Source organism: Trachurus japonicus, chromosome 6 (genome assembly GCF_045865225.1).
Source record: "Trachurus japonicus isolate A0001 chromosome 6, Traja_1.0".
NCBI lineage: Eukaryota > Metazoa > Chordata > Actinopteri > Carangiformes > Carangidae > Trachurus > Trachurus japonicus.
The window spans coordinates 28,696,377-28,723,821 of record NC_140912.1 but is presented as its reverse complement, the minus strand read 5'-3'; the positions used below and the strand labels follow the sequence as shown (position 1 = coordinate 28,723,821).

Genomic DNA, 27,445 nt, shown 5'->3' with positions numbered 1-27,445 from the left:
TTTTTTAAAACAGTGGTAGTAATTTTTTTTTTAATTCTAATTCGGCTACTATGAAAACTCGAAAATGCGGAACATCCTTATGATATTTTAGTGCCAGTAAAACTAAAACGTCGAGCGGAGCAGAATGAAGGAGAAGGTCTGTTTTCTGCAAATGTGCTGTGAAAATTCCCCCTATGAAGTGGAAGGAACTTTGGAAAATGAAGAACACATGATGGAGCCTGATGCTGAGGATGAAAGTGCGTCATTGTTGACTTGTCACATTAAAAAAAAACAGAAAAAAAAAACAAAAAAAAAACGGGTGTTGCCCAGGTCACAGCCGTGTGTATGTGACAGTTTACCAGGAAAAGAAGAAGAAAAATAAAAACTGGACATTAATGAGGCCGTAGTGTGTAGAGCATGGCAGACAGGCGTGGGTAATGTGAGCGAAGGAATGAGATAACAGTCTTTTTAAAAAATGGGATCACAATGAGAGTTTTTGAGGCAGTGGGGGCGGCTGATGATGATGATGATGTAGTGGCGGGAAGTGCCGGGGCGAGATCAATAAAGATTAGCAGACATTGTTGCAAGCAGAACATAAGCAGCAGCAGCAGCAGCAGCAGCAGCAGCAGCAGCAGCAGCAGCAGCAGCAGCAGCAGCACTACAGTGGTGTTGATGTTGTGAGTGAGGAAGGTTATTTTTCTCCGTGTGGTTATTTTAGAGGCACAGACTCTGCAGATATCATCCTGCCTGCGGGGGTGGGAGGGGGAAGGAGGGAAATCTCGGGGACCGCATCATTTCCTTTAATTGTCCATGGTACAATCATTCTGTTTTTAAAAACAATAACACACAGCGAGTGAGTCACATCTTTAGTGATAAAAAAAAAAATCCAGTGATAAACAATGACTACACTTGGGAGACAAAAAAAAAAAAACTAAACAAAAACAAATATTTATAACTACGATATGTGAAATCACGTTCCGATGGGTGTAGCAAGCAAGCACGCACACATACACACACACGCACACTCAAGCACACACACACACACGCGCGCGCGGGCATCTACGTCCGGCCTTAAGCTTTAAATAGATTATCCCAAATTGGCTTTGTGCTTATTGTTATGAGTTTCATGTGCAGAGCAACATTTTCCCTTCTTTATAGGATTAGTGTCGGGGCAGGACCGTGCCGAGTCGTCTGCAAACACGTGATTAAATCAGAAAAAAAAAGAAAAAAAAGAAGAAGAATAAAATGGCAATTGATTAAGAATACATATTTCTAAGAGGGGGAGAAGAATGCAGTCTTATGCTGGGAGCGGTAAAGAGCTCTATAAAAGTAGTCCACCGGATATAAATCACATCAATGTCAATCGCCACTTAATATGCGCTCGATCTCCTCAAGTCTCTTCAAGGCAGCTGCTCGTTTTTTCTCTATATCTTTAATCTCTTCAGTGGACTTACCCTTAGTCCGCTTGTCAGACTGGCCACTGTCCAAAGGCTCTGATTGGTCCGCGGCCACACCTTCGAGGCTCTCTGCAGAGGATTTCCGCACATTCTTCTCATCCCCAGCTCCGTTTCCAACAGCATCAGCGGAGGCAGCGCCCCTCCCATCCTCCTCGCCGGGGGCAACCACCTCCTCCTCCTTCACCTCTTCCTCCTCCTGCTCCTCGGCTGGCTGAGGCTTTTCTTCTTCCGCGGTGGCTCCCCCTGCTGCGGTGAGAGGCTGCCCCGCCGCGCTCATGGCGGCCATCTTGCTGCGCACGATGCTCAGGTGTCGCCGCACGTACTCCTCGTTGGGCGCCAGGGCCAGCGTCTCCTCCAGGCAGCGCTCGGCCCGCGGCAGGTCGCGCTCCTCGAAGTAGACCACGCAGAGGTTGTGCTTGCCCTGCACGTTGGTGGGGTCCATGCGCAGGATCCGCTCGAAGCAGGTCTTGGCGCCGCGCGTGTCCTTCTTGTGGTTCATGAGGATGTCGCCCTTCAGGATCAGGCCCTTGATGTGCTCCGGGTGGTGGCGCAGCAGCTCGTCCAGCACGGGCAGCGCCTCCACCTCGCGCTTCGACTGCGAGTAGAGCAGCGCCAGGTTGAACAGGGCGCTGCGGAAGCCCGCCTGCAGGCCGATGGCCTTGCGCATCCACCGCTCCGCCGCCGCGTTCTCGTTGGCGTCCATGGCCAGCATGCCCAGGTTGAAGTAGCCGTTGGCGTCGTCGGGCTCCTCCTCCACGTAGAGGAGGAAGCGGTGGTTCGCCTCGGGCCAGAACTTTGGTTCACCTGCAACAAACAGCACAGACACAGAGGAGAGTCAGATATCTATCTGTCTGTCTGTCCATCCGTCCATCCGACAAGTATCCACATTCATTTACTTATTTGTGGCAAATAATATCAATTATTTAAAGGAATAGTTCACCAAAAAATGAAATTCATTTTTATTCCTCAAAGTGCATCTGGAGACCCGGGAGGCCGGTTCGTAGTCCTACCTATCCAACTATCATCTATCTATCTATTTATCTATCCATCCATCTATCCATCTATCCATATACAGTGCCGTGAGTGTTTGCCCCCTTCCTGATTTCTTGGATTTTGTATATTTGTCACACTGTTTACGATCATCAAACAAATTGGGATATTAGACAAAGATAACCCAAGTAAATATTAAATGCAGTTTTTAAATGATGATTTCATTTTTTAAGGGAAAAAAGCTATCCAAACCTACCTAGCCCTATGTGAAAAAGTAATTGCTCCCCTTGTTAAAGGGACAACGAGGAGTTTCTATTTGGTTATAAAAAAGTCTCACATTAATGTGGATGAATCTATGCTACCCACACTTGTTAATGGGCCCATTTTCGATCAATATATCGTTTTGTCTCTATCGTTATTTTGTTATTTTAATTAATGGTGGAAACGCTGGGCGAGCCGACCAGCGTTTCCTTACTTTCGGTTTCGTGGACGCTGCCCGGCGGGTCATGGGAATAACGCCGCCGAATCGCCGGTTATGGTCGGAACTACGCCGGTATCTGATCGTCTTTGAACCCCCGACTTTAATTCGTGATGATTGAAAACATTCTTGGCAAGACGTCTGTCTTGCGCCGGTCCAAGAATTTCACTGTGCGCGTGGAGGCTCATGGTAAATGTAGTATGAACACACTTCGCTTTCCAAAAATCCTCGTTGTCCCTTTAAATCATGAAATAGCTGTGATGAACATAATATTTTTTTTAAGCTGACATCATTTTGACTCTCCACACCCTGGCCTGATCACTGCCAGACCTGTTGAATCAAGAAACCACTTCAACAGAACCTGTTTGAGTGAAGTGAAGTAGGGAGAGAGATCTCAAAAAGCAACACATCAGGTAGGTTTGGATAAACTGCATTTTATATTTACTGTACTTGGGTTATCCTCGTCTAATATCCAAATTTGTTTGATGATCGTAAATATTTAAGTGTGACAAATGTGCAAAAAAAACAAAGAAATCAGGACAGGGGCAAATACTTTTTCATGACACTGTACACAGATATTAATCTACACAGTTTATGATTATGAATGATTAAACCCTTGAGTTTTGGTTCCTGGTGATTTCAGAGAAGTCAAGAGTAACTGTAAAAACAGCTGCCTATCAGTCAGAACATAACTGTGGTTTTGGATTGAGAAATATTAAACCTCTCCCAAACCAAAACAGATATCATCATGATTATTTAAAAAGGTAACGCAAGTAAGCACGTTAGGAATGAGAGAGAGAGATGGGGAGATAGAGATTTGTGGTACACCTGTGTTTACCTGCAGCTGAGGTGACAGAGAAACAAAAAAAACTGCTTAAACATTAAAAAAACTCAAACCAAAGCATTGCACTGAGCGGTCTGCGGTGCTGAGGCATACAATAACAAGTGACCCTTTGTTGAACTGTATCTGTCATCTGATTTGTCATCTGAGAGATTAACAAAGGAACTGTGGAAATAAACAGCTCCTGGAGAAAACAATGGAAATGCAGAAACAATCCAATCATGTGCATCTTTGCTGTTCATTCACATCATAAACTGTAACTTCTGAGATGTTAGTATGAACTCCTTAAAACTCCTACCAAAAAGGTGTCGTGACAAAAGAAAACATTTTTTTGCACTAAGGGCTGTAAACGTATGGAATGAGCTTCCAGAGGATGTAGTGAGTGAACTCTGTGAACTCTTTTAATAATAGACTTGATCATTTCTGGTCAAATACGGATTTTTTATATAATTATAAAACAAGGTTATGAAATTGTAGCCTTGTTTTTTTTATTTGTTTGTTGTTGTTTTTCTTTGAGGTAATGTGAGAGATTATTTTTCAGAGTATTTTATTTTTATTTATATTGTTAAGTGATATTATGTATGGGTTATTGAAGTTTCTAATTATGTTTATTTTCTATATGTTGTCATTATTTTGAGACTGGTGTAGAGGATCTAGATCCTGTATCAGATGTATTTTCATTGAATTTCATTAAAATTAAATTTCTGCAAATGAAGAAAGTTATTTGACCAAAAAAAAAAAAAAAAATCTGTTGAGCAGAGAATGAGCCGGTGTCAGTTTGGCAGACGGGAGGCGAGTGGTGCAATATTATCTAGAAAGTGTGTCATTTTTCGATACTTGTTCTTAAAACAATAGCTGTCAGGTTTAAGTGGTAGAATGAGTCGATTGTGTGATGCTCCATCAATCAAAAAGGGTTTTTAAGAAGCTTTTACACCTGTGATAACATAATATCAAAAGGTTACAGAGGTGAAAGTGACTAACTGTCAAAAAGACACATGGCTTCCTTAATGACTCACCTCTTTGTTAAATTAGTTGGAACCACCCTCAGATGAAATTAATGTTTTTTTTTCCTGTATCACTGAAGCAGAACTGGACAGAAACTTGGCCGTGAGTTCGGTACATGCAGGGTTCATTTCATCATAAGGGCACAACTCTTAGGAACGAGGCTACACCCTAAAAGGTGGTATCGAGTTATTTCCTTTGTTCATACCACGCTGACGTGTTTTTTTTTTTTTTTTAAGCCCTTCAAGTGCCAAGTAATCCTTTTGCATCAGCAGGCGCTGACCCCTATTTGCACTTCGGCTGGAGAATGGATTAGCTCTAAACTATTCACTTCCTCGATGCCGGCCTGGCAGGACCTCACTCACCCGACTCCTGCATTAGGAGCGCCGAGTTGAAGAGCGCCAGCTTGTGGCGGGGGTTGAGCTCCAGAGCGTGGTTGAAGTTCTTCAGCGCCTCCGACGGGTCCTTCATCTCGATGTTGACGATGGCCAGGTTGTACCACAGGTCAGCGTTGGTGCGGTCCAGCTCCAGGGCTCGGAGGTAGGCGTCCCGGGCCTCGGTCAGCTTGTTCATCTTCAGCAGCAGCTCTCCTCTGTGCAAAGAAAAATAGTTAAAAAAAAAAGAAAAAAGAAAAGCAAACACACACACACACACACACACACACACACACACACACACACACACACACAATAAATCAGAAGAAAACAAATCTTTTTTTTCCACATGATGGATTATATACAGTAAAACTTGTCCAGAAATACCAGCAGAACCAGTCGGTTGTGCAAACAGGACTTTTTTTGAAAGTCACGTAACAAGTGAGTGTCGGTTTACTAGCGAAAAACATTGTTCAAAAGAAGTGAAGGTAGAGTGTAAATATAAAATATTTGTGAGGGTATCGGATTTAAATTCAAGAATTCTTCAGTTTGTTTGGCGTTTTGTTACCGGAGAGCTGGGAAAACAGTGAGAGAAACATCCTGGTGTTTCAGCTGAGTCAAGAGGAGAAGAGTGGAAGTTAATAAATCACGCTCATGAAATGTGACAGATAGAAAAACCTGCCTGCTAATGTACGCCTGTTTGAAGTCTGGTCTCATGCTGATGGCCTGCCGGTAGAGCTGGTCGGCCTCCTCCAGGCGCGATTCGTTGGCCCGGATCAGATTGGCCAGGTTTATGTAAACGTTCAGGTGGTTGGGGGCCACACGTGTCGCGTACTTCTTACCGGGAATGACCTGATGGAAGAAGGAGTCAGAGAAATCATTAATGTGCCTTTAAAGTGCCTTTAAAGGAGAATTCTGGTCATTTTCTAAGTAACGCTCTACAGCTCTAGGTCCCCGAGGGCGACCATAGGAAAAGATCTGAGAAAAATATACGCAGACGGGACCTGTAGCTGTCCTCCTGCTAGCTGCACTACACTGCAGTTAAACAGCAAAGTAATGGGGGCAGTTCTTCTAACCGCGACTTTGGCCTCTTGATAATGCTCAAAATATCACTACACATGCTTTGCAACATCCACCAGTTCCTTACCACACAACACCGAGTGTGCATAACTCTCTTAATATGAGAGAGCAGTGTTAACTGTGTGTTATTATCACGTACCTCTATTTATGCTTGCTTCCAGGGTAGACCTTACTAGTCGACTGTCGAGCTCGGGACTGCTTCCATATCAACAAAGACGCGAGGAAAACATGGATTTAGGAGGGAAAAAATATTTTGGATGGGAAAAAGCATGGGAAAAATCTTTTTTTTTCTCCTAAATCCATGTCTTCCTCGAGTTTTTGTCTTTGTTGATATGGAAACAGTCCTGAGTTATGCAGACTCAGTGTTGTGTGGTAAGGAACTGGTGGATGTTGCAAAGCATTTGTAGTGATATTTTGAGCATTATATAGAGGCCAAAGTTGCGGTTAGAAGAACTGCCCCCATTACTTCTCTGTTTAACTGCAGTGTAGCGCAGCTAGCAGGAGGAGAGCTAGGTCCGGGCTGCACATGTTTGCATTTTTCTCCGATTTTTTTTTATGGTCGCACTCAGGGAATTAGAGCTGTAGAGTGTTACTTAGAAAATGACGGGAATTCTCCTTTAACTTAACTAACCACCCCTCTATGGCGGCTTTATAGCTGATATGTGCTGGTAATCGGGCAAAAATAGTAACAGATAAATAAATAATAGCAATAAAAAACTTGACTTTTACCGCACTTGTAAGTGCTTTTACAAGTCATATTAAACAAAGTGTGAAGCTGCCTCTTTAGATTTTAAATGACATTTTTAATGCATGTCAGAACCAGCCAGGAGGCAGTTTAGAAATCGAGGTGTGCCGCGAAGCATGTGCCACTGAACTTGATATAAGTTGGTGGCCGAGGTAGACGATGACAGGCACAAACCTACGCCCTCAAAAAAAGCACTACAGGCTACGCCGAGCCCGCAGGACTGTCGCTTACCGCGTCTGTGTTGACATTGCGTGTCACGGCTCCTGAATCAGAGAGACCTGTTCGATGACTATGGATGCTGGCAGTTTATTGCTCTACCGTTTATCATTAAGACATGAACATTCAAGTTCAATACTAAACACCTCACACGCTGTGCACCCTGCAGTCTGCTGCAGTTAGTCGTAAATCGCTGCCTCAGCATCCAGAACAAGTGCAAATAAGCTAAGGCGCAAAATCTATGAATGGTGAGGTGCCACGAGTTGTCGCTCTCCCTGATTGATGAATGAAATGTTCCAGTGTGAACTTTTTAACTCGCTCCAAACATCTGTACAACATGATACGACACGATACCTGTGGCATGAGGGATTTGGCAACCAAGTAGGCATCTTCTGCCTCTTTAGACTTGTTGAGGTTCTTGTAGGTTCTTCCAACGTTCATGTGAGCGCCGATGTCATCTGCAACAACAAAAGGAAAGGAAAGAAACACAGACCTTTCAGAAAAGTCAAGTTTTTACCTCACCTGACCCTTTTAAAACGTGTTTCTTCTGCTTTGCTTTGGGTTTAACGTTACATAAACTCCCCAGCTAATGATAAGCATGAGTAACCAGAGCTTAGACGCAATGTAAACCATCTGGGCAGGCGCGAGGAAAGTGAGGTGTTGAAAGGGGGGGGGTCGGAGGGTCGGGTCATGCCTGGCTGATGCTTGATGATTAGCATAGCAGGAAATCCTCATCGGGTTAATGTGTTTACACTGTTAATCTTGGGGAAACACTCCTGGGTGGTGAAACTGGCGAAAAAGTGTTGCTGTCTCAGCTGACGACAGCCTTCCTGAAAAATAAGCTATGGAGCGAGAGACGGAAAATGCCAGGAGGGGCTCCGACCACGTATCACCCTTTTATAATTAAAAAAAACGCATGCAATCGCCAAGTTCTCTGATTATTATTAATAGATTCATAAAACAGGAACTTGGCTGTTGATCGTGCGGGGAGAGAAAATTCCAAAGTTGTGAAATGAAATTCGATAAGACATAAGGAGGTAAGGTCAGACCTTGATTTATAATTGAGAGGTGTTATTGTTTGTTTCCAGCAGCGTCTCTCTAATCACCTCTGAGATCCCTCAGTCTGTTTTTACTGTTGCACAGAAAAACCTCCTTACGTTTCCCTTTTTGCACAGGCCTAATGTAGTTTATGCTTCTTCCGCTGCTTTTGTAATAATCTAATAAACCATTTCCTCTCATTTTTCCTCCAGTGTGTGGGCCGTTGAGGGGAAACTAGCGTTAAGTGGGAGCTGGTATTGATCCTGTGAACAATAAACAATAGCCTTTGTTAGGCCGTGTGCTCACCGTGCACAGTAGGATTCATAGGGGATCAGAGCATAAACTAACAAGAGTGGAAACAAACGCTTCACGGTGCGACATCCCTGCGTTTTTGCAGGTGATAGGACGACGTGTTGTGTTGTTAGGAAACGGTTTGCCTTTCTGTTGTGAGTTACAGAGTTTTACCGTTTTGAGTGACAGATGTGGAAACATCTTAGAACTTTTTACACCTGAAAGCTCCCTCATGTCGCAGAGGAAAGAGAGTCGCGTCACTCGCATAACTTCACTTGTAAGAAGTATAATTTGTCTTTGTTTCTGTAATTGCACATCAACAAACCCAGGAAAACCACGCTGGAAAACCGCACAGGCAGGACCTTGACTGACACACACTTAAAAAGGACGTTTGATAGACAAATCAACAAAGAAAAAGACTCATCAAATTAGTTACAAATTAGCCAGAACATAATAAGCGTGCTTTGTGTCCTGCTGAAAGCAACACATGAAAAGAAACTCATCCTTTTTCTTTTTTTTTTACCTTGTTAGAATACTAATCAAGTCTTTTGTTGGTGATACCGCAGTCAAACAAGGTGTGATGATGATTTATGTTACGGTAACCTTACCTGGCTGCACACGAGTGGCCTGGAGAAAGTACCGCAGCGCCCTGCCATAATTATTTTGATTTTCGAGAGCGTGGCCAACATTGTTCCACAGCTTGGCGTTGTTCTTGTTGACCTGGGGAGGCAGATGGTTTCAGAAACATGACAATAAGATAAAGCTGTGCTCCGCGAAGTGATCAATCATTGTCAATTTTAAGTGTAGATGAGCTGTTGTGTTACACTCGTAAATAAGATCTGATATCGAAAGGTGGTGAAAGATGTGTTTCAACATTGGGGAGAGAGGCCTGTGCACACTGGCAGGGTGGGCCAAGGTACTCTGGCAGCGCTGCCTCGGTTCTGTCTTTCCATCTTACCTTCAGGGCAGAGGTGAACAGAGTGTACTCAGACTCCCAGTCCCAGTTCCTGTTGAAGGTTTTCACTGCATGTGTAGTCAAAAGCACTGCGATCATCAACCAGGAAATCTTCTTCAAGTGACTGCGAAAGAAAATTCAATATAAATTAAATTAATTTGCCAAATGCCTCAAAACTCACATTTAACACTTGAGGCATGTACATGCAAAATCAAATTATGGATGAGTCAAAACCTCCTCATGTTAAACACTGCCAAGACCGATGTAGTTGTGTTCAAACCATGTAATAATAAGCAGATGTCTCAGATGTCAAGTCACCTTTGACCCTTCCCTATCATTTCAGCCCCATATCAGGGAAACCACCAAAGCAGCTTTCTTTTATTTCACCTTCGTAACATCGCCAAATTCGCCGTAATTCAAATTAAAATCCCCTGATCTGAAATATGCTCGCTTTGGCCGGGTTTTAAGTTGATTCGAAAGGGCTGGAAACAGCTGTATTCGAATTAAGTGTGACGTAGCGTGTTTTCACCCCGACTGCTCCTGTGTTTGCAGTTCACTCACAAGACAACATCAGGATTTCTGCTACATGAAACTGATTGCAGCGCACCGCCACGGGAAAATAAAAGCCCCCACACCTTCATAATGATGTTAGCCTACTGCACAGTTCGTCATAGTACCTACTCAGTAAAAACTAAACTTATCAACCAGCGCATCCAGCGTTTACCATTAATAAAGTCTGTGGCGGCCACGATTCTCTCTCTCTCACACACGCACTTACACACACGGTTATAGGGCCTTCTCCTACCGTGCACCCTATTTATGGAATAGTCTCCCACTGCATATCAAACAATCCACTTCCACTGTAATTTTTTAAAACACTTCTTAAGAAACACCTTCTTACACAATGTTTTGAGTAAGAAATTTGAGTTTCCTATTTATCTCCCTGTGCGTTCTTTTGCTTGTTCTTTCTTCTGTCCTCCACAGTATGTTTGCCTATTTGGCCTGTATTTTTCTGATTCATTCATTCATTCAACACTTGGGTGAGGCGTTCTGGTATCAGAGGGAGGACGCTGCGTACCAACCTGGTTCGATGTAATTAATCAAACTTAGTTTCGCATAAAATGAAATTTTCCTGGAAGTCAATTTGTCTTCATAGCACAGCAGACAGTGAGCTGCGCTGTGCAAACATTGGAAACTACCTTTTTTTCTGTTTTTTAGAGTAGCAAAGACAAGTTAACATGACGTTAATAGAATGTCAGCAATTTGGCAGCATGTCACACTGGAAAGTCCCAAAAGACAATGTGTTAGGAGTGGATTTGATTTTCAGAGGCTGTGTTAGAACAACACATTTATTTCAGAATTTTTCAACATTTATTTCTTATTTTATGATTTACTGTCAAATGAGATAATAAAATTTGTATGTGTTCATGTTTTGCAGAGGGTTTAAAGTGAGTCACGCCACACAGCTATGACAGCAATCATGTCACATCCATTAGTAGTATTAAGTAGTAATGTTAAAAACTCAGTACTTAAAGGGATAATTCACCCAAAATCGATAATTCACCAATCATCTACTCACCGTCATGCCAAGGAAGGGTTCGGAGAACTTTTGGAGTCATCAAAACGCTTTTGTTGTTCATATAATGGCGGCGGATAGAGTTCACTTTTGAATTGTCCAAAACACACACTATGAAACATCCAGATACCTCCATACTGCTCGTCTGTACTGACCCAAGTGTCCTGAAGCCACCACATGAAAAAGATGTTTGGAAAAAATTAATTTGATCTCTGTTTTTAGCCTTGTTGTAGCAGTAGCTCCCAGTGATGATGTTTGCACATGCGCAACAGTGCAAGATTTGCTGTGAGATGTTCTTCTGTGTTTACATCTTACATCCAATGGTTTACAGCGACGAAGGGTTAGAGCAAATCTCAAGCCCTAACCCTTCTTCTCCCCCTTTCTGAACAACTTTTTCACGTCACGGCTTCAGGACACTTGGGTCAGTACAGACGAGCAGTATGGAGGTATTGGGATGTTTCATAGTGTGTGTTTGGACGATTCAAAAGTGAACTCTATCCGCCACCATTATATGAAAATCCGTTGCCAGCCGGACCCCCCCTGGAACTCCAAAAGCGTTTTGATGACTCTGAAAGTCCTCCAAACCCTTCCTTGGCATGACGGTGAGTAGAAAATTGGTGAATTATCGATTTTGGGTGAAGTATCCCTTTAATACCGGCTAACGTCCAAGTTCTTGGGTGGCGTTGGACCATCGGATCTAAAACATCTACAAAAAAAAATCAGTATCATTGCATACATAAGAATGTCTAAGGTCTATATTTGGAAATAAAGGATAAAATTGTTGCCATATGAAATTGGTGTAACCCTTGATGGTGTGTTTTAGCACCAGCGGCGATGTGAAAAAAATAGCCTCATTATTAATGTTCGCCTGAAGCGTATGGGATGCAAGCAATTTGTTCCGAGAGATCACAATTTTTTTTTTCTGTAACATTACGAGGAAGTTGTATAATTTCTGGATGAACACTCACCCTTTATGTGAGACAATCTTGAAGCCGTGCGCGACAAGAACGCAGAAGCCCATACTGGGCACGTACAGCACCCGCTCTGCCACCACGAAGCCCACCGGGAAGAAGAGGTTGGATGCAGGAATAAAAGGCAGGACGATCAGAGACAGGGCCTGAGAGAGAGAGATAAAACAGACAAACACACTGATAACTACCAAGCAAAGTTCAGAGATCTTGCTTAAACATGTGTAAGAAACCTGCAGAGTATATTATTATATGATCGCTGCTCAACTGAGGATTTGCTGATGTGCACTGTGAGAAAAGAGAGGATTTGGGGCTTTTACACTATTATCTAGACAAATCAGCAAATGCAATATTTCACCTGGAATTTGCACTTGAAACTGACACTTTATAAGCAAAGGAATAAAAATGAGATGATAGTTGCAAAAACACATAGGCGAAGGTAGATAATGTTGTTCCAGTTGTTGAGCAAGTCCGTGCTGGCAGCCTCGAATCTTTCAGATCCATCTCAGAGAGAGTGAAATCAGCTGATGCCAAGAGATCAGATCCTGTAGGTTGTGCACAAGCTGGAACAGTGATCTGTCATCTGTGTGCGACTGTTTGCTGATTATCTTTTAAGTTCTGGACAAAACGTAGCAATATTCGCATGTTCCTCCATTGTTTGACAAAAAAAGGACAATAAATCAGCAGATGAACTGTTAAATGAGTGTAATTCTTGCAAGCAGGCGGCATATTGTAGAGTATCAGAGCGGGGCGGCTCAGTAAACAACTGTTATCTCAAACAGTTTCATGTGTCTTAATGTTTCGGAGCCTCGCAACGATCCAGTGTAGGTTGATGCAGTACGATATCGTTATGCAACATATTCCAAAACCAGAGTTAACAATACAAAGGTCAGTATTTGGGTTGATTTGTGGTCCCCTTTTCGGAGGACTGGAGCTCAGAGCAGCGGCTGTGTGAGGAAGTTTACTGACCTTAAAGCGCGAGAGCCATGAGCCTGTTGCACAACGGATGCTCAAGTTTGTTTCTGTGCCACGAGGAACAATTGCCACTCATTCATCCCCTTCTCTCTATTTTTAGCCTTTTTATTTACTTTGGTTTTCCCAAATAAAAAATAGAAAAATTCATTTGATTTCATGATGAAGCATGATAAAGGATAATCATGTCGCACACGGATCATGACAAGATCAGAAAAGGCTGTTATAATAAAATCTGTTTTAAACATGTCAGTCAGTTTTAGCTTCATCTAACCCACTACCCAATTTTGTACCATCATTTGTTGTTCATAGCTTTGGTAAAGCCTCATCTTTTGATGGGTAAAAAATACAACAATTTCAGCAATTTCTAAACAATCGATATCTGAAGAAGCTGTTGAGCATAATCTGAATGTGTAGAGAGAACAAAAGACATTTTTAATGTGAAGATCTTTGAGCGAAATCTATAGCGACAAACACTGGTTTGACTTTCCGAGCCTTAATTTGTTTCACATGGATGGTAAACAATAAACAATTTGAGTCGGGTACAAAGTTGACATGAAGTTGATCATGTGACACATCAGTGTTACATTACTCTCCTTCCCTGACACGAAAAAAGCAACTCAAAATGCGTCAGACCAAAGCTTCCTCTCACCATGATGACGGTCTTGGCAGAGCTGTGGCGGTAGCGCAGGCTGTGGTACGCCAGCAGGCCCAGGGAGGAGTAGAAGAGCAGCGTGGCCAGGTTGCGGAGGTCGAGGAGAGACTCCACCAGAGGGATGGTGCCCATGGTCCAGTCGCAGCACAGCTCCGACGGGTTCAGCAGGAGCCACGCGTTCACGGGGAGCAGGTAGTTGAAGGTCAGCTGTCTGGTGGGAGTCGGGCTGACTGCTGCCGGGTTATCAAATCTACAAGAAGACACACACGAGAGAGAAAACGTTTAAGGTCAGATGATAGGAAACTATGACTTTCCTATTAAATTACACTGAAATAAAGCAAACATCATGATTTTGCAATTATTATAATCTCATTATGTATACCACACTACACAAGACTTGTAAAAATAATAATAATAATGACTATATTAAATGCAACAAATGTTAAAGCGACAGTTCAACATTTTGGCAAATTGGCCCATTGCCATAATCCCTATAGTTTTAGGAGTAGGTTCGTTACCTTTATTTGTCGGTGCAAGCTATTTTTAGAACAACGGAGCAGAGCCGCGAGCTGCTCAGAGCTACGCTACGGAGGCTAACAGGATTTCTTGGTTTCCCTCATCAAATACACAATCCAACAACTCCAAAACGCTCTGGTGGACAAGTTGTGACCTGCACATTCACCACGCTATGAGATAATAACAGAACGTTACCAGACAGAGTTGTTTTCGAGGTAAATTCATGCAAAACCGCTGATGCGCGTTTTTCATCAAGCAGTCTCTGTATTTACATCTAAGAGTTTGATGAGAGAAACCAAGAAATCCCATGAGCCTCCGTAGCGTAGCTCTGAGCAGCTTGCGGCTCTGCTCCGCCGTTCTAAAAGTAGCTTGCACCAACAATTAAAGGTAACGAACCTACTGCTATGACTATAGGGATTATGGCAATGGGCCAATTTGCCAAAATGTTGAACTATCCCTTTAATTAATTGTCCTGTTTGTTTTAGCATGTAAAATAAACGTTTAAACTACATGCAAAAGAAGAAGAAAAGCACAATAATATAAAAACTTGAGAGGCAGAAATCCTAATCAGTTGGGATATGAAAAAAACAACAATTAAGGTAATATATGAAATTGAATTAGCTCACTTTGCTGCCATGAAAACCACAGTATTTTCCTTTGAATTTCATTTAAAATGAGATTTAGGATTGCTAAGCCTTTAATTATCGTCTAGTTGACTCAGAACGGTTTTTGGCAGGTTTCATACCTTTGTAAATGTGTTGGAAATGATCAGCTGTCATAAAGTGGTAAAACCCAGTGAGAGTATTACACAGTGGAGGAATGTGTTCAGGCAGAGGATGTGATTATCATAGAGTATCCATCCATCAGCTATAGCACTTATCCTTTGAGGGGTGGCAATGTGTCTGGAGCCAACGGCAGACGACTTTTGGCAGAGGCCGGCCCGGGCCGTACACCACTCTTGATAAATTGCCAGTGTATCACGGCGCTGACATATTAGAGAGGGCTCACATTCACACCTACAGGCAATGAAGAGCCGCCAGAAAAACCTAAACTGGATGTGTTTGGATTGTGAGAGGAAACCCGAGCTCCTTTAAAACCTTACGGCAGAGTGAGAACTTGCAAAACTTGATATCTAATTTATTAAAGTATCTATATTAGTTTTAATTTTTACATTACGGTACCTGATCTGCTGTAATCACACTCACCCGTCTCCATAGAGGTATATGAGGCACGGTGATAACATAATACTCACCATACCTCATAAACTTCTGCATGTGAAGTTTTACGTATGGGTCGATTATCATAGTTTTATCTTATGGACCAGCTGAAGTGTGATCATGAGGTGCGAAATTGGTCTTTCATCCTTCTCAATGAAGAGTTGCCTCACGTGTAATTACCATGCATCAATCTGTACAGTCAGGTTTGTACAGCTTGGTCTGTATTTACGTAAAGCTGGAACGGTGCCTGTATATAGCTGGAACGGTGCCTGTATATACTGTACGTGGCTGCATCTCTACATCCATCTTCATTCGGGTGTCTTAACTCACACTGCATGTCCCGATCAGAGACTATAGATGTTCTTGTTTACATTTGCACAGTTAATCTGGTGGCACCGTACCCTCACTCTGTGTCATCCTATTCCCATAACAACCATAATCCCAACATCAAAAGGTCGGGAGATGAAATCTCAATGTTTTTGTGAAATCAATACCGTTTGTTGTGTAGTAATGATAAAGAAAGAGGCTGTTAGCATAATGTAAAATGAAGAAGGAGCTGTTGTTTTCATTATTTAATAGTGGATATAAGTGAGTCTGGGGCAGGAAAATATCTGGATTTATTTTAAAAAAAAGTGACCATAATGTTGTCAATAGTGAAATACCAATTTGGAAATAAGACAAACATGATCTAAAAAAATGGGAATGAGTACAGTCCCTGCAGTCTATATGCATATGTTTTGTCTATACAGCTGCTTTGCGACACCCCTACATCCTTAACTCGTGCTCTATCTCTTAGCTTTGTTCAAGTGAAGCGCCGCAAGCCCCTATCTGTGTCTGCAGCGCTCTGGTGCGACAGGTAAGTTAGTTTAGAGGACCACGCATCGCAGCTGAGGAGGTGATAATCCAAATATGTGGTATTGTTATGGCTCTAACACAGAAGTTCTCCCAGACAATCTGGAGACAGCTTTAGGATTATAACGGAGCGGGGGGGATTAGCATATCTAGGCTAATTGTCTGGAATTTTATCTTCACAAGCAAATGTCATTTGTTTTGAGTCTGTGCCGAGTCCTGTACACTCAATTTTTAAATAGTTTAGATTTAATCCAATCAAAGTATTAACATTTGGACACTGGCACGGTGTTGTTCTCACTGGTCACGTAGTTCAGCGTAATCTAAATACTCAAAATTCTCCCTGCGAATAATTATCTATTGTCGTCATGCCTCCGTACAAGCAGATGCTGGACTCATCTTCCACTTCAGACAGCGGTTTTTGAACACAGACGACTTAATATAGCAGATATACACGTCAGTTTCTGTTTTAGTCATTTTAGTTTGAGTGAATGAAAACTGGCTCCGTGTTTGACACTAGTTACTTTTACAGTTCTACAGAGGTAAATACAAGTTAATGTAACTGGTAACTCCTCCCATTGGTTTGCTGTAACTCACCGTCTCTGGATTGATACTAAAAAGGTTTGCTGGATTGAAAACTATCAAAGAAGAAATGAAAAGAAAATCTTATTTTGTTTAGTTTATTTAAACCTTATTTAGTTGTGGCATTCATTATGTGTATAAATTATCTCTAAAGATAAAAAGGCTGCTTTTCAAAACTTGTTGTGATGCTGAATCAAACCATAAAATATCTTTATGAAAACAATGCAAATGTCTAAACAGCACAGCTGACTGATCACAAAAGAATTTTAAACTTAAAAAGCGGGATATAAAAAATATTTTTGAATGGATTTCATGTTTACTTTTGGTATTTACATATATACTATACAAATATTTATGATATGACCCCCAATATCCAATCACATGAGCAATTTCTTGCTTAATATATTTTGAGGATATGATTCATCTACGGTAATCATTATTTTTGAATATTCACCACAGATGTGTTGTGATGCACAACATCTGCATGTGGATCTGTACTGAGCTCCGTGCCCATCCAAAAGCTGCTGTGGCCTTGTGAGCGTGAGGCGATCCCGTGCTCTCCACAAGCTCTGTGACCCATCACACATTCCTCCACAGTGATAACAATCTCCTCTTTAACTCCACCAACACCATAAATATCATACACACAAACTTCCCTTAAGGGGGTAGATATCAGGGGGGTTATGGCATCTATCTAGGATGCTCATAACTCAAAGTATTTTTAAGACCACGAATATTTTTTATTTTTTATTTTTTATTTCACTAGTCATATAAGCGGATTCTAGGGAATATGTTTTGTGGCTTTCAGACTGCCATGGAATTAACCTCTGACCTCCACATATGAGATCAAGGAATGAGATAAGAGCAACGCTGAACAAGAATAACTACACCACACATGTGTGTGTTCATGTCTAACACACCTCCACTGCAGAACTCTGTGTGCAAAATAAACGTCGGCCTGTTTAGTCGCAGCCTCCAGCTGCAGGACGTGAGAGGCCATGGGACGATTCCCTGCTTTAATCAAATAAATGAAGACATTATGTAAACTATTACATAATATGAAATAAATAAAGAACTACCCCGGTATAATGTGTTTATATAATCGTGCAATCCATTTACATTCAAATGGCGACTTTGAGCGCGTCCCACTGCCCTCTGTACCTACAAGTGTCGTTTCCCTTTATGCAGATAAGATGCAGCAGCTGTGGAGCTGCACTCTTCAAAAGAAAAAAAACTGCTCCGACTCGAGCCTTTTACTACAACCCATTAAAAACAAATTGCTATCATCCTCAGATCTCATCATGCTGTTCAGAGCAATAAAACTCTGTATGAAATAGAGCACCTTATTTTGTAATAAAATACAAATCCAGTCCTGATACTATAATAAAAACCCAACGAACAAACGGTGAGAAATTGCTTTGAGGGCCCGAAGGAAACTAAGGCAGCAGAAGCAGCAGAAGTGTCGAAATTCTTTAAACTTTTCACCCTGGCTTTTAAATGTAATGTTCCCTACTGATCCTGTATTCACGATTCACCTTTTGTATTGTTTTTCCTGTTTTTTTTCCTTTGGTTCTTTCTAATGTTATTTAATCTTTTAAAATCTATTTTATTGTTTCTTTTACCCTACCATCCTTTTTTTTTTTTAATCTTTTCAAGCAATCTAGGAATCTGCTCTGGCACAAAATACAAGAGATAATGCCGCCCACCGTGTGAAGACGGGGAGCTGGGACTGGATGACTTGGACTCTGACGATGACGAGCAGCAGGGTGCTGATGACGAGGACGATGAGCTTCAGCAGAGTTTGCAGGACAGCGTAGGGGAAACCGTCTTTACCCTGCAGGACTTGCCGCAGCGTGTCCAACAGCATGGGCAAAGTAAACTGAGAGCAGAGACAGGAAGGAAGAGACAAATCAACACTAGGGTGAAATTGAGCTTGTACTGACGACTCCATTTTTGTTTTAATGTAAAACCTTTTTTAACACACTTTTAATGCTATTCGCTATCTGTTTAAAATATACCATTTTAAAGACCTACTTCAGGTCTTGTTGCTTGTTAAAGGGATAGTTCAACATTTTGGCAAATTGGCCCATTGCCATAATCCTTATAGTCTTAGCAATAGGTACCTTTAATTGTCGGTGCAAGCTTTTTTTAGAATGGCGGAGCAGAGCCGCGAGCTGCTCAGAGCTACGCTACGGAGGCTCATGGGATTTCTTGGTTTCCCTCATCAAATATCCAACAACTCCAAAACGCTCGTGTATTTGATGAGTTTGATGAGGGAAACCAAGAAATTCCATTAGCCTCCGTAGCGTAGCTCTGAGCAGCTCGCGGCTCTGCTCCGCCGTTCTAAAAATAGCTTGCACCGACAATTAAAGGTAACGAACCTACTCCTAAAACAATAGGGAATAAGGCAATGGGCCAATTTGCCAAAATGTTGAACTATCCCTTTAACACCACCTTTCAGACTACTGCAAAAAGCCAGACAAGATAAAGGAGCCTCACCCCTTGTGCAACAAAGACTTCATGGACGCAGCAGATGCCGACGACAGTGATTCCCTGCTCCTTACACAGCGTCGCTGCTGCCACAAGAACAACTGTCAGAGCGATGGGAGCCCAAACTGAATAAAGAAACAAAAAAACATTAATAAAATGTTTGACAGGTTTTCACATTCATTATATACAGATTTTCTTAAGCCAGATGGAGCCTTCTCGTGCGTGGACACAATCTATTTATCCTCTGCATCACACACTGTCCCAAAAACCCATTGTTTAATGTGGTGTTCAGAGGATCCTGAGCAATCTGTTTAGTAGTAGATATCACACAATTAGATGTTCTCACTTACCTGGCTATAAACCAGACACTTCAAAAAGATACCACCACCGACTTTAATAGACCAGTGGGGGGAAAAGAAAAGTCACTGCAGGGTGAAAATAATGGATGTCAGGCATTAGGTCCTGCTCTTGCTCCTGTTAACGGGGCGGATGCCGTCCAATTAAAGGAAACAGTTTGGTTGTGCACTTTGAAATATTCGACTTAAATAATGAGAAGTCTCTGAACGGGCCATTAATTTTGGCCCGGGTGTGGTGAGACTGTCTCATTAGAGAGGGGAAAACCAGGTTCAAGCCTCAGGTCTTTTGAAGACCTGGCATTTGAATTGGGACGGAGCTTTAAAAGGAGCTGCCAGATGCCCGGGGAACAGCGCTCGCAGACACCTGCCAGGTGACTCCAACACAACAACTTCGTACCGATGCGAGCCAAACCCGACAGTGAACATGGTGCTTCAGCAGTTTACAAGTTTTCAATTTACATTTACAAGTTACAAGACTTACAGCCAGACTGATGTGTCTTAGTGTACACACACACTGGAGACCATGTGTTGTCTGACTGAATGCACATTTTGGCTGATGACTAACAAATAATTAGCGATGCACCGATCCGGCTTTTTCGGTCCCAATGCTGATACCCATACCAGGATTAGCATATCGGCCGATACCCGATACCGATCCGACACCACTGTTGAATCGATAAACTGTACACCTCACCATGTGGAAGACTGTGAAGGCATCGGGCTTGGCTTTAACGTTACTTCCCTAACTTTGTAAAACATAGTCACTCTATGTTTCCTGTCTACCGGCTGCGTTCAAGTGAATAGATCGGCCTCATGGATCAGCACCATCATCCAATACCCGATCTGGTTATTTAGTCAATATCTGGGCTGATATCGGATCTTCATATCAGATCGGTGCATCCCTACAAATAGTATCAATAAAGACATCGAACAGACATTGTATGTCTGAGGAAACTTCATAACAGCATCACCATGATTTGCAACAGAGAGGACTTAAAAGTCAACAAGTCAAATATTCATCAGCATCAGCTGTAATATCACAATCTCAGTTATTTATTTTTTTATGCTTATATTTCTTAAAATATGACAGTAACCGTAAGTGATGGCAGGAAATAAGGAACAAGACGCAATTAAGGTTTCCAGCCAGATGTTCACGGTTGATACACCAAAGTCTTCAGGGCGACTGTTGATTTCAACCTTTTTGGTTCGACTGTGCTTCCAACTTAAACAACTGTCATGTTTTTGTTCACTCTGTTATGGGTTGAAATGTTGATGCAAAACTAGAAAAAAGTTTCCTCCGTCATAAGGTATGAGGGTTTTTTTTTAAATAGAGGTTGTCTTGATCATGCTGAAACCAGGCCAAGCTGATCACTTGGGAGTATTTTATAACAGCGCTGTTTTGCAACATACACATTTTCCTCACGGTTAAATTAGAGTAACACACGCAATAGGCATGTGTATTTAATAACAACAAGGATCCCCTACATGTAAAACCACAATTAAACTATAAAATGCATAAGATATACATATAACACAGGTGCGCTGCATATGATATTTTTTAACTTCAAACACTATACATATAACGTATAATTAAAACAGACAGTCAGAAACCAGTATGTTAGCAGTTATCCCATTAAAAAGGCAAAATATCGATAAAAATTTATTCACTTTTCAAAATGCAAAACAAATTGGCACTTAACCACTCAGTTATCCCTCGGAGCCAGATGTCTGAACCCATTCAGAACTCCTCCTACTGTCATAAACCTCTTCTTCATTCACACAAAACATTTGACTGTGCACTATTTCAGCTTTTTTTTTTTTTAATGAATGAAGACTGCAACACTGTTTAAGACCTTGCCAAAGATCACTCGTGTTGTAGAGTCACAAGTTGGCTTTCCCCCCTCAGTCCTGAATGTGCATAAATATGTCTTCAGGGGAGTGCACGTGGGAAATAATAAAAAAAAACGAACAAAAAAAAGACAAATCCTACATGTAACGAAGCCAATTCATCTTGTATATGAGACGTACGGTATAGCACATAAATCAGAGACTGTTATGAGTGACATACATGAGACTTACCGATGGAGTGATCTGCACTTGTTGATTTTGTGTAGGCCAGGAAAGCAGCCAGGAGGAAGATTGAAGACAGCAGCTCCGCTCTGCCAACCACACCTGTGACCTGATGATAAGAAGTGACAGATCGCAATATTTCAGGCCTATACAGATTTAGACAGATTTAGAGAAGGCGCATTTCGTAAAACTGACTGACTTTACTTAATCTATGGGGGAACGTGTAGGAGCAGATCCCACGATAGCTTATTTTTTATACAGCTTGAATAAACTAATGTAGAGCTAACGAACGTCCATTCTAGTCACTTGAAGAACATTAAAGACACAATTGACAGCAACTTGAACCTGCATGTTCAATGCCTGGAATCCAGTTGTGAAACAGATTTTTTTTTTTAACCATCTTAATGGATGATAAGCAGATATATCCCAGATAAAGCAGTCTCTCTGACAGCAGCGCCTGTCATTTGTGTAAATGATGACTGCCCTCATGTGGAAGAAACAACATTCTCACTTCTACCATAATCAAAGGCTCACACACAGACTGACATTCCCTGAAAAACCCACACAGGAAGGTCCCACATATGGTTCTGCACTGCAGTTTACAAAGCAGGAGTCTAATGTGTCTAGTGCGCCGCTCTTAAGAGCAGCTAAGCATTTGCAAGAGGGTTAACAACTTCCTAGAAGAAGGTATTAACATCTAGATTAAACATGGCACTTGCATTGTTCTCTGACTTTCCTATTTGTCTCCTGGTGGCAGAGGAAATAATTCACTTGGCTGCAGCTATTATACATTACTGTCCTCCGAGTGGCCACTGCACATGTGTTATCAGGTAGCCTCGCTGCAGCAATAGTGTGCCTGATCTCCAGCGCAGAGGCCGTTTGTCTACACACCTCTCATTTGATAACACAGATTGTTTCAACACGGCGTTATCTAAATAAGACTTGACCTACTTTCTCTGCAAACACTTTTCCACTAGCAACTGATGAGGAGGACAGACCGGGGACGGGAAATCTGAGGACAAAATCTAAAGGAATACATCTGTTTAGACTGAGGCAGCATTAAAATTGACTTGTTGGTCTGTCAAAACAAATTTAACAGAAGAGGGCAGAGTGGCTGACCACATTTAGCTCAATTTGTTTGAATTACTCAGACTACAAATCCCATTTTATGTCTCTGTGTACAACACTGGGACACAACTTACCCGGCGAGTGCTTTAGCTATAATGCCATTTTGGAGCATTTAGATACTGTTATGGGGTCCGCTCAATCATTTGTACTTGAAGGTACTTGAGGGAGGGGGGTGGACACACACACACACACACTCAACTGAAATCTTCATTCAAAAAGTCTGATAACCAAAAAAAAGACACTAAGAAAGACATGGGGACACACAGGGGCCCTTTGTACGCACTTATCATGAAGGGACCTTCAGTGCTCGGAGCATAACTCAAAAACAAATGATCCGTTCAGAGAGATTCCAGACGGCGATAACATGAAGGGCATTCGCTGGAGTAACTCTAAGGGCTCATTTGTGAGGCAAATTGTTTCCATTCAAGAAGTCTGAGAGACTCTGCATAGATTAGAGAACACCATGAGGAGGACTGGCGCAGTGGTGCATGCTGTGTAACAGTAGCACTCCTCCCCAAAGAAGCAGAATGTTTCCTTTGTTTTTCTGCTCTGGTCAGGGCCTGTCTGGTCATCAGTTCAGCTAAGCTCAATAGGATGAATTACAAGTCCTAATTGGGGGAAGAGGCTTTTACAGACAAGTCCTATTGAAGAGAATGAGGTTAAGATTAAATGATTGACAGTCAGTAAAAAACAAACAAAAGGTTTTTACTTTCTGATCAGTTAACACAACTTCCTGATCTTGATAACAACCATGATGAGAGCTGTAAAAGTTAAAACGTGTGTTCTTTGAGTTTTACAAATTATCACAGGTAGGGATGCACTGATCCAGCGTCTTCAGTCCCAATTCCGACACATCAGTCTATACCCAATACCAATCCAATAGTACCACTGTTGAATTAATAAACTGTACACCTTGCTGTGTGAAGGAGAGTGGAGGCATAAGGCTTGACTTCAACGTTACTTTTCTAACTTTGTAAAACGTTGTTGCTCTTTGTTTGTGGTCTACCGGCATGACACATGATGTAGCACGCCTCACAAACATAGATTTGAAGTGAATAGATCGGCGTCATGGATCAGCCCCGTTAGCAGATAGATACCCGATCAAGCTATTTAGTTAATATCTGGGCAAATGTCCGATCTTAATATTGGATCGGTGTATCTCTAGTCAAAGGACGACAACTAGGGACGTTGTGTTAGCTACAGCTGTAAAAACAGCAGGGGTTTAAATGACAGTAACTGCAGTTGCCTTAATCTGTAAGTGAGTTAATAGCGTGTGTTCGACGACACAGGAGTGAGTATTGTGGATAAGCTACAGTCGCAGCCGAAGTAGGCCATAAGGGAAGAGAACAAAATAAATAAATAAATATATATATACTATGCTGAAAGTCATTATTTCTAATGTCACTGTCAACTAATTGGAAGGCTACTGCTACTCCAGTCTGCAGGTTGAAGAGCCCTTGAACCTGAACCCCAAATTTCCTCTGATAACACTCAGAACGTTTACATGACACAAAACAAATTATTGCCTTAATCTGACTATAACTGGAAACTAACCTGTTAGTCCGACTAATATCGGAGTTCTCCAACTCCGATTAAGACACCCAGATAACGCGATTGGGAATCAATTTTCTTCAGCATGTCAACGCCTCAATCAGGCCGTATTAACCTGCTGAAACGACGCATATCGCCGCCTGAGGAGGAGGACACCGTCAGTTATTCAATTTTCTGTGTTGCATGTAAACTGGGACAAGGACAGAAGTCATGTGCATGTAAACATACTGAGTGTCTCTGTGCATTGAAGAAGAACTGTATTGTCTGGTCGTGTAATGTACAACGAGTGTTCAGTAAGACTAGAAAACCACTATACACACTGCACAGGCTATTCACAACGTGGCTTTAGTATCGATCCTGTGGGGGAATCATGCACCACATAATATGAGTCAAGACTGAGCCATGATGCTTCACCCTGCGGACAGAGGTGATGGGCATGTCGGAGCAACGCTGAGGTGGTGATGTTACAGCTGTGCTGCGAAGTGATTTCCCAATCCTCTTCCCCTGTTCAGTGAGGGCACGTACATGATGTACTGGGATGGATGGCTTTTATACTATAGTATCTTTTACACCTTACTGTATATATATATATATATATATATATATATATATATATGTCTGTTTTGGCCCATCATCGCTGTGTTTGCTTTTCATCTTGACAGGAGCACCATAGAAACGCTCGCATCTGACCTCATGTACTGACAGGTCTGCATATGTGGAAAGTTACATTTTGTGTCAAAAGAAATCAAAGAGCGCTGCTGCCCCTGTAATTCTTGGTTCTAATACAGTCACGGATCGATGATTGTGAACTTTAAGGATTATCTTGGCATGCTGCCTGTTCTCAAACATACCAGGAATGTTATGTTTTGCATACTTTAAAGCTCAAGTGGATGGTGCAAGTCAAACAGAAGGGTGGTGCAATAATAGTTTGTGTGGACAATGTCACTCCAAGACCACCTGCACAAGCAAGTGTTAAAAAAAAACATCGCAAATTCATTTCTCCCCATAACTCACTAGTCATACAGTTAAAACGGATCCCCCAGAGAATAGCTACATTACAATACGGGAGTAATCATACCATTGATTATATTTCAATGGACCTTTTAGCAGAGAAACATATTCAGGTCAGTGTTTCTGTTTAATGCAGCAACAACTGCTTTTTTAAAACTTTTTTCCGTTAGCTTTGACTCGTTTGACTTAACGTCCATTAGATAACTTGTGGTCACCCTGTAATTGTGCACTTACGGCTTCAGTGTGGATGGGATGCACAGCGAACAGCAAGGCCGCCACCAAGCTGGAGTTCTTGTCCAGGAAAACCCGGCACACTCGCAGGAAAAGCACACACACTACGGCGTGTAAGACCACGTTGAAGAGATGGTACGAAGCTGCGGTCAGCTCACTGAAGAGGTAGTTCATGCGGAAGGTGAGTACAGTGAGGGGTCGGTACGATTTATGGCTCCGCTCCTGTTGTGAGACACATGTTGATGCTGTCAGATGCAGGTCACATGACTAAGATATTAAAACTACCAGGTGTTTGCTACAGTTTTAACCTCATTAACTACAAATAAACCAGCCATGACACTACACACATTAGTGCTTAAGAAACACCAGCTTTTATCAATCATTTCATTTCTGTAAGTGTCTCATCGTTTACCTCCGCCATAGGCGTTCCCCAGAAGTCATTGAGGAACAGGTTGCGGAGAGGGGTCGAGGGCCGTAGGTCCTTGTTGTCAAGGATTGCCGAGACATCGTCAAATACGAAGCCACACGATAGGCTGTTCCAGTAGCACCCCACCACCAGTCCAGTCAAAAGTAAAATCTCCTTCCATGACACGACAGCCATGGCTGACCAAAGCCGTCATTGATCACTGAACAGGAAAAACAAAAGGCATCTTATTTCAAACAGCTGACACCAACATGTGTAAAACAGGCACTTTGTTATGAAGATGGATGTCTATGGTCTTGTAGTTTCAAAACATATCAACTCTCCAAAGGGTGTGGAGATGTATTACTTCATTCAGCAGTTTCACAACCTTTTCTTTACTCACTTCCTGGTCACATTTATTTGGGAATATAATGACTTAAAATCTATGTTTATCTATTTAACCTATATTTATATAGGTATATAATCAATTTTAGACACAGAGACACAGAGAGACTGGTTTCAGACAGGCATACAATAATACAACATTAGTTAAAGACAAACATTTGTCAACACTGAACATACAACATTAAAGTGACTGTGCCGAATGGAAAAAGATTAACACTATAAACAGGAACAGATTTCCAAAGATGCTTTTTCCATTCCACGTTTAGTGGGATCAAGCTGGACAACTACAGATCCTGCTTGCTGTAGCATATTTCGGGTCATATTATGTCACCGTTATCTCTCTCTCTCTCTTGATAATCTAACACCCTGATTCATTCTTCGGGGCTGTGGTTTATTCGTGTCATTAATGTCATGGCAGCTGAACTAACCCAACAAATTACACAATGGCCGAAATATCACCCTACAAGATTAAAAAAAAACCCAAATGGTCTAGTCACTGGCCAAGCAGTCAGTCACAACTGTATGCTAAAGCAAAATTAGGGTGTACCTCGGCAGTGACATAAACCCTTTAATAACGAACATAAACAGTGGTTAAGTATCTATCCAACTGAATATTTTGGCTGATTTGATCGGAAAAAACAACAACGCATTGATACCAAACGGTACGAATAGGAGAGAGCTTAAAACAGTACATTTCAGACATTTTTCAGACCGGTTGCTGCAACATAACATGAGCTAATTTAGCGGCTAATGCTATCTAGCTTGGTACCAGTCTGTAAACCGGATACGGCGAAGTTGCGCGTTTGTTGCATTTCTTACGGGTCTTTGATAATAATCCGAACTCACCGTGTCTGTAGCAGGACAGGTGGTGACAGCAGAGGTGGTATTATTATTATTACAACGTCAGGGATGCTTTACAAACACATAGCGTTACCCTCCATGCAGTAAAAGCGGTACTCCACTTGTATAAGATAGCCTAGCTTAGCCCCCCCCTCATCACCACCACTATCACTTCCGGG

The 27,445-nt window shown here is 41.9% G+C and overlaps 1 protein-coding gene across 1 annotated transcript; it reads right to left on the bottom strand.

The window, feature by feature from the left end:
• Positions 1 to 27,445, bottom strand: tmtc3 (transmembrane O-mannosyltransferase targeting cadherins 3). Its single transcript, XM_085780139.1, has 14 exons — positions 27,273 to 27,445; positions 26,031 to 26,244; positions 25,622 to 25,840; positions 21,707 to 21,806; positions 19,281 to 19,396; positions 18,488 to 18,660; positions 13,615 to 13,867; positions 11,991 to 12,139; positions 9,450 to 9,570; positions 9,100 to 9,211; positions 7,517 to 7,620; positions 5,804 to 5,973; positions 5,113 to 5,339; positions 1 to 2,240 (listed from the first exon to the last, which is right to left on the bottom strand). The coding sequence occupies exons 2-14, from the start codon at positions 26,217 to 26,219 to the stop codon at positions 1,339 to 1,341; spliced, it is 2,835 nt and encodes a 944-aa protein (XP_085636265.1). The 5' UTR covers positions 26,220 to 26,244; positions 27,273 to 27,445; the 3' UTR covers positions 1 to 1,338.

Bases quoted from the DNA above. Each gene is read 5' to 3' on its own strand.
- tmtc3 (XM_085780139.1), bottom strand. From the start codon at position 26,219: ATGGCTGTCGTGTCATGGAAGGAGATTTTACTTTTGACTGGACTGGTG. The intron at 21,807-25,621 runs GTAAGTGCACAA...TCTTATCATCAG, and splicing joins ATCCCATCCACACTGAAGCC to GTCACAGGTGTGGTTGGCAG. The intron at 19,397-21,706 runs GTAAGTCTCATG...TTCTTTATTCAG, and splicing joins AAGTGCAGATCACTCCATCG to TTTGGGCTCCCATCGCTCTG.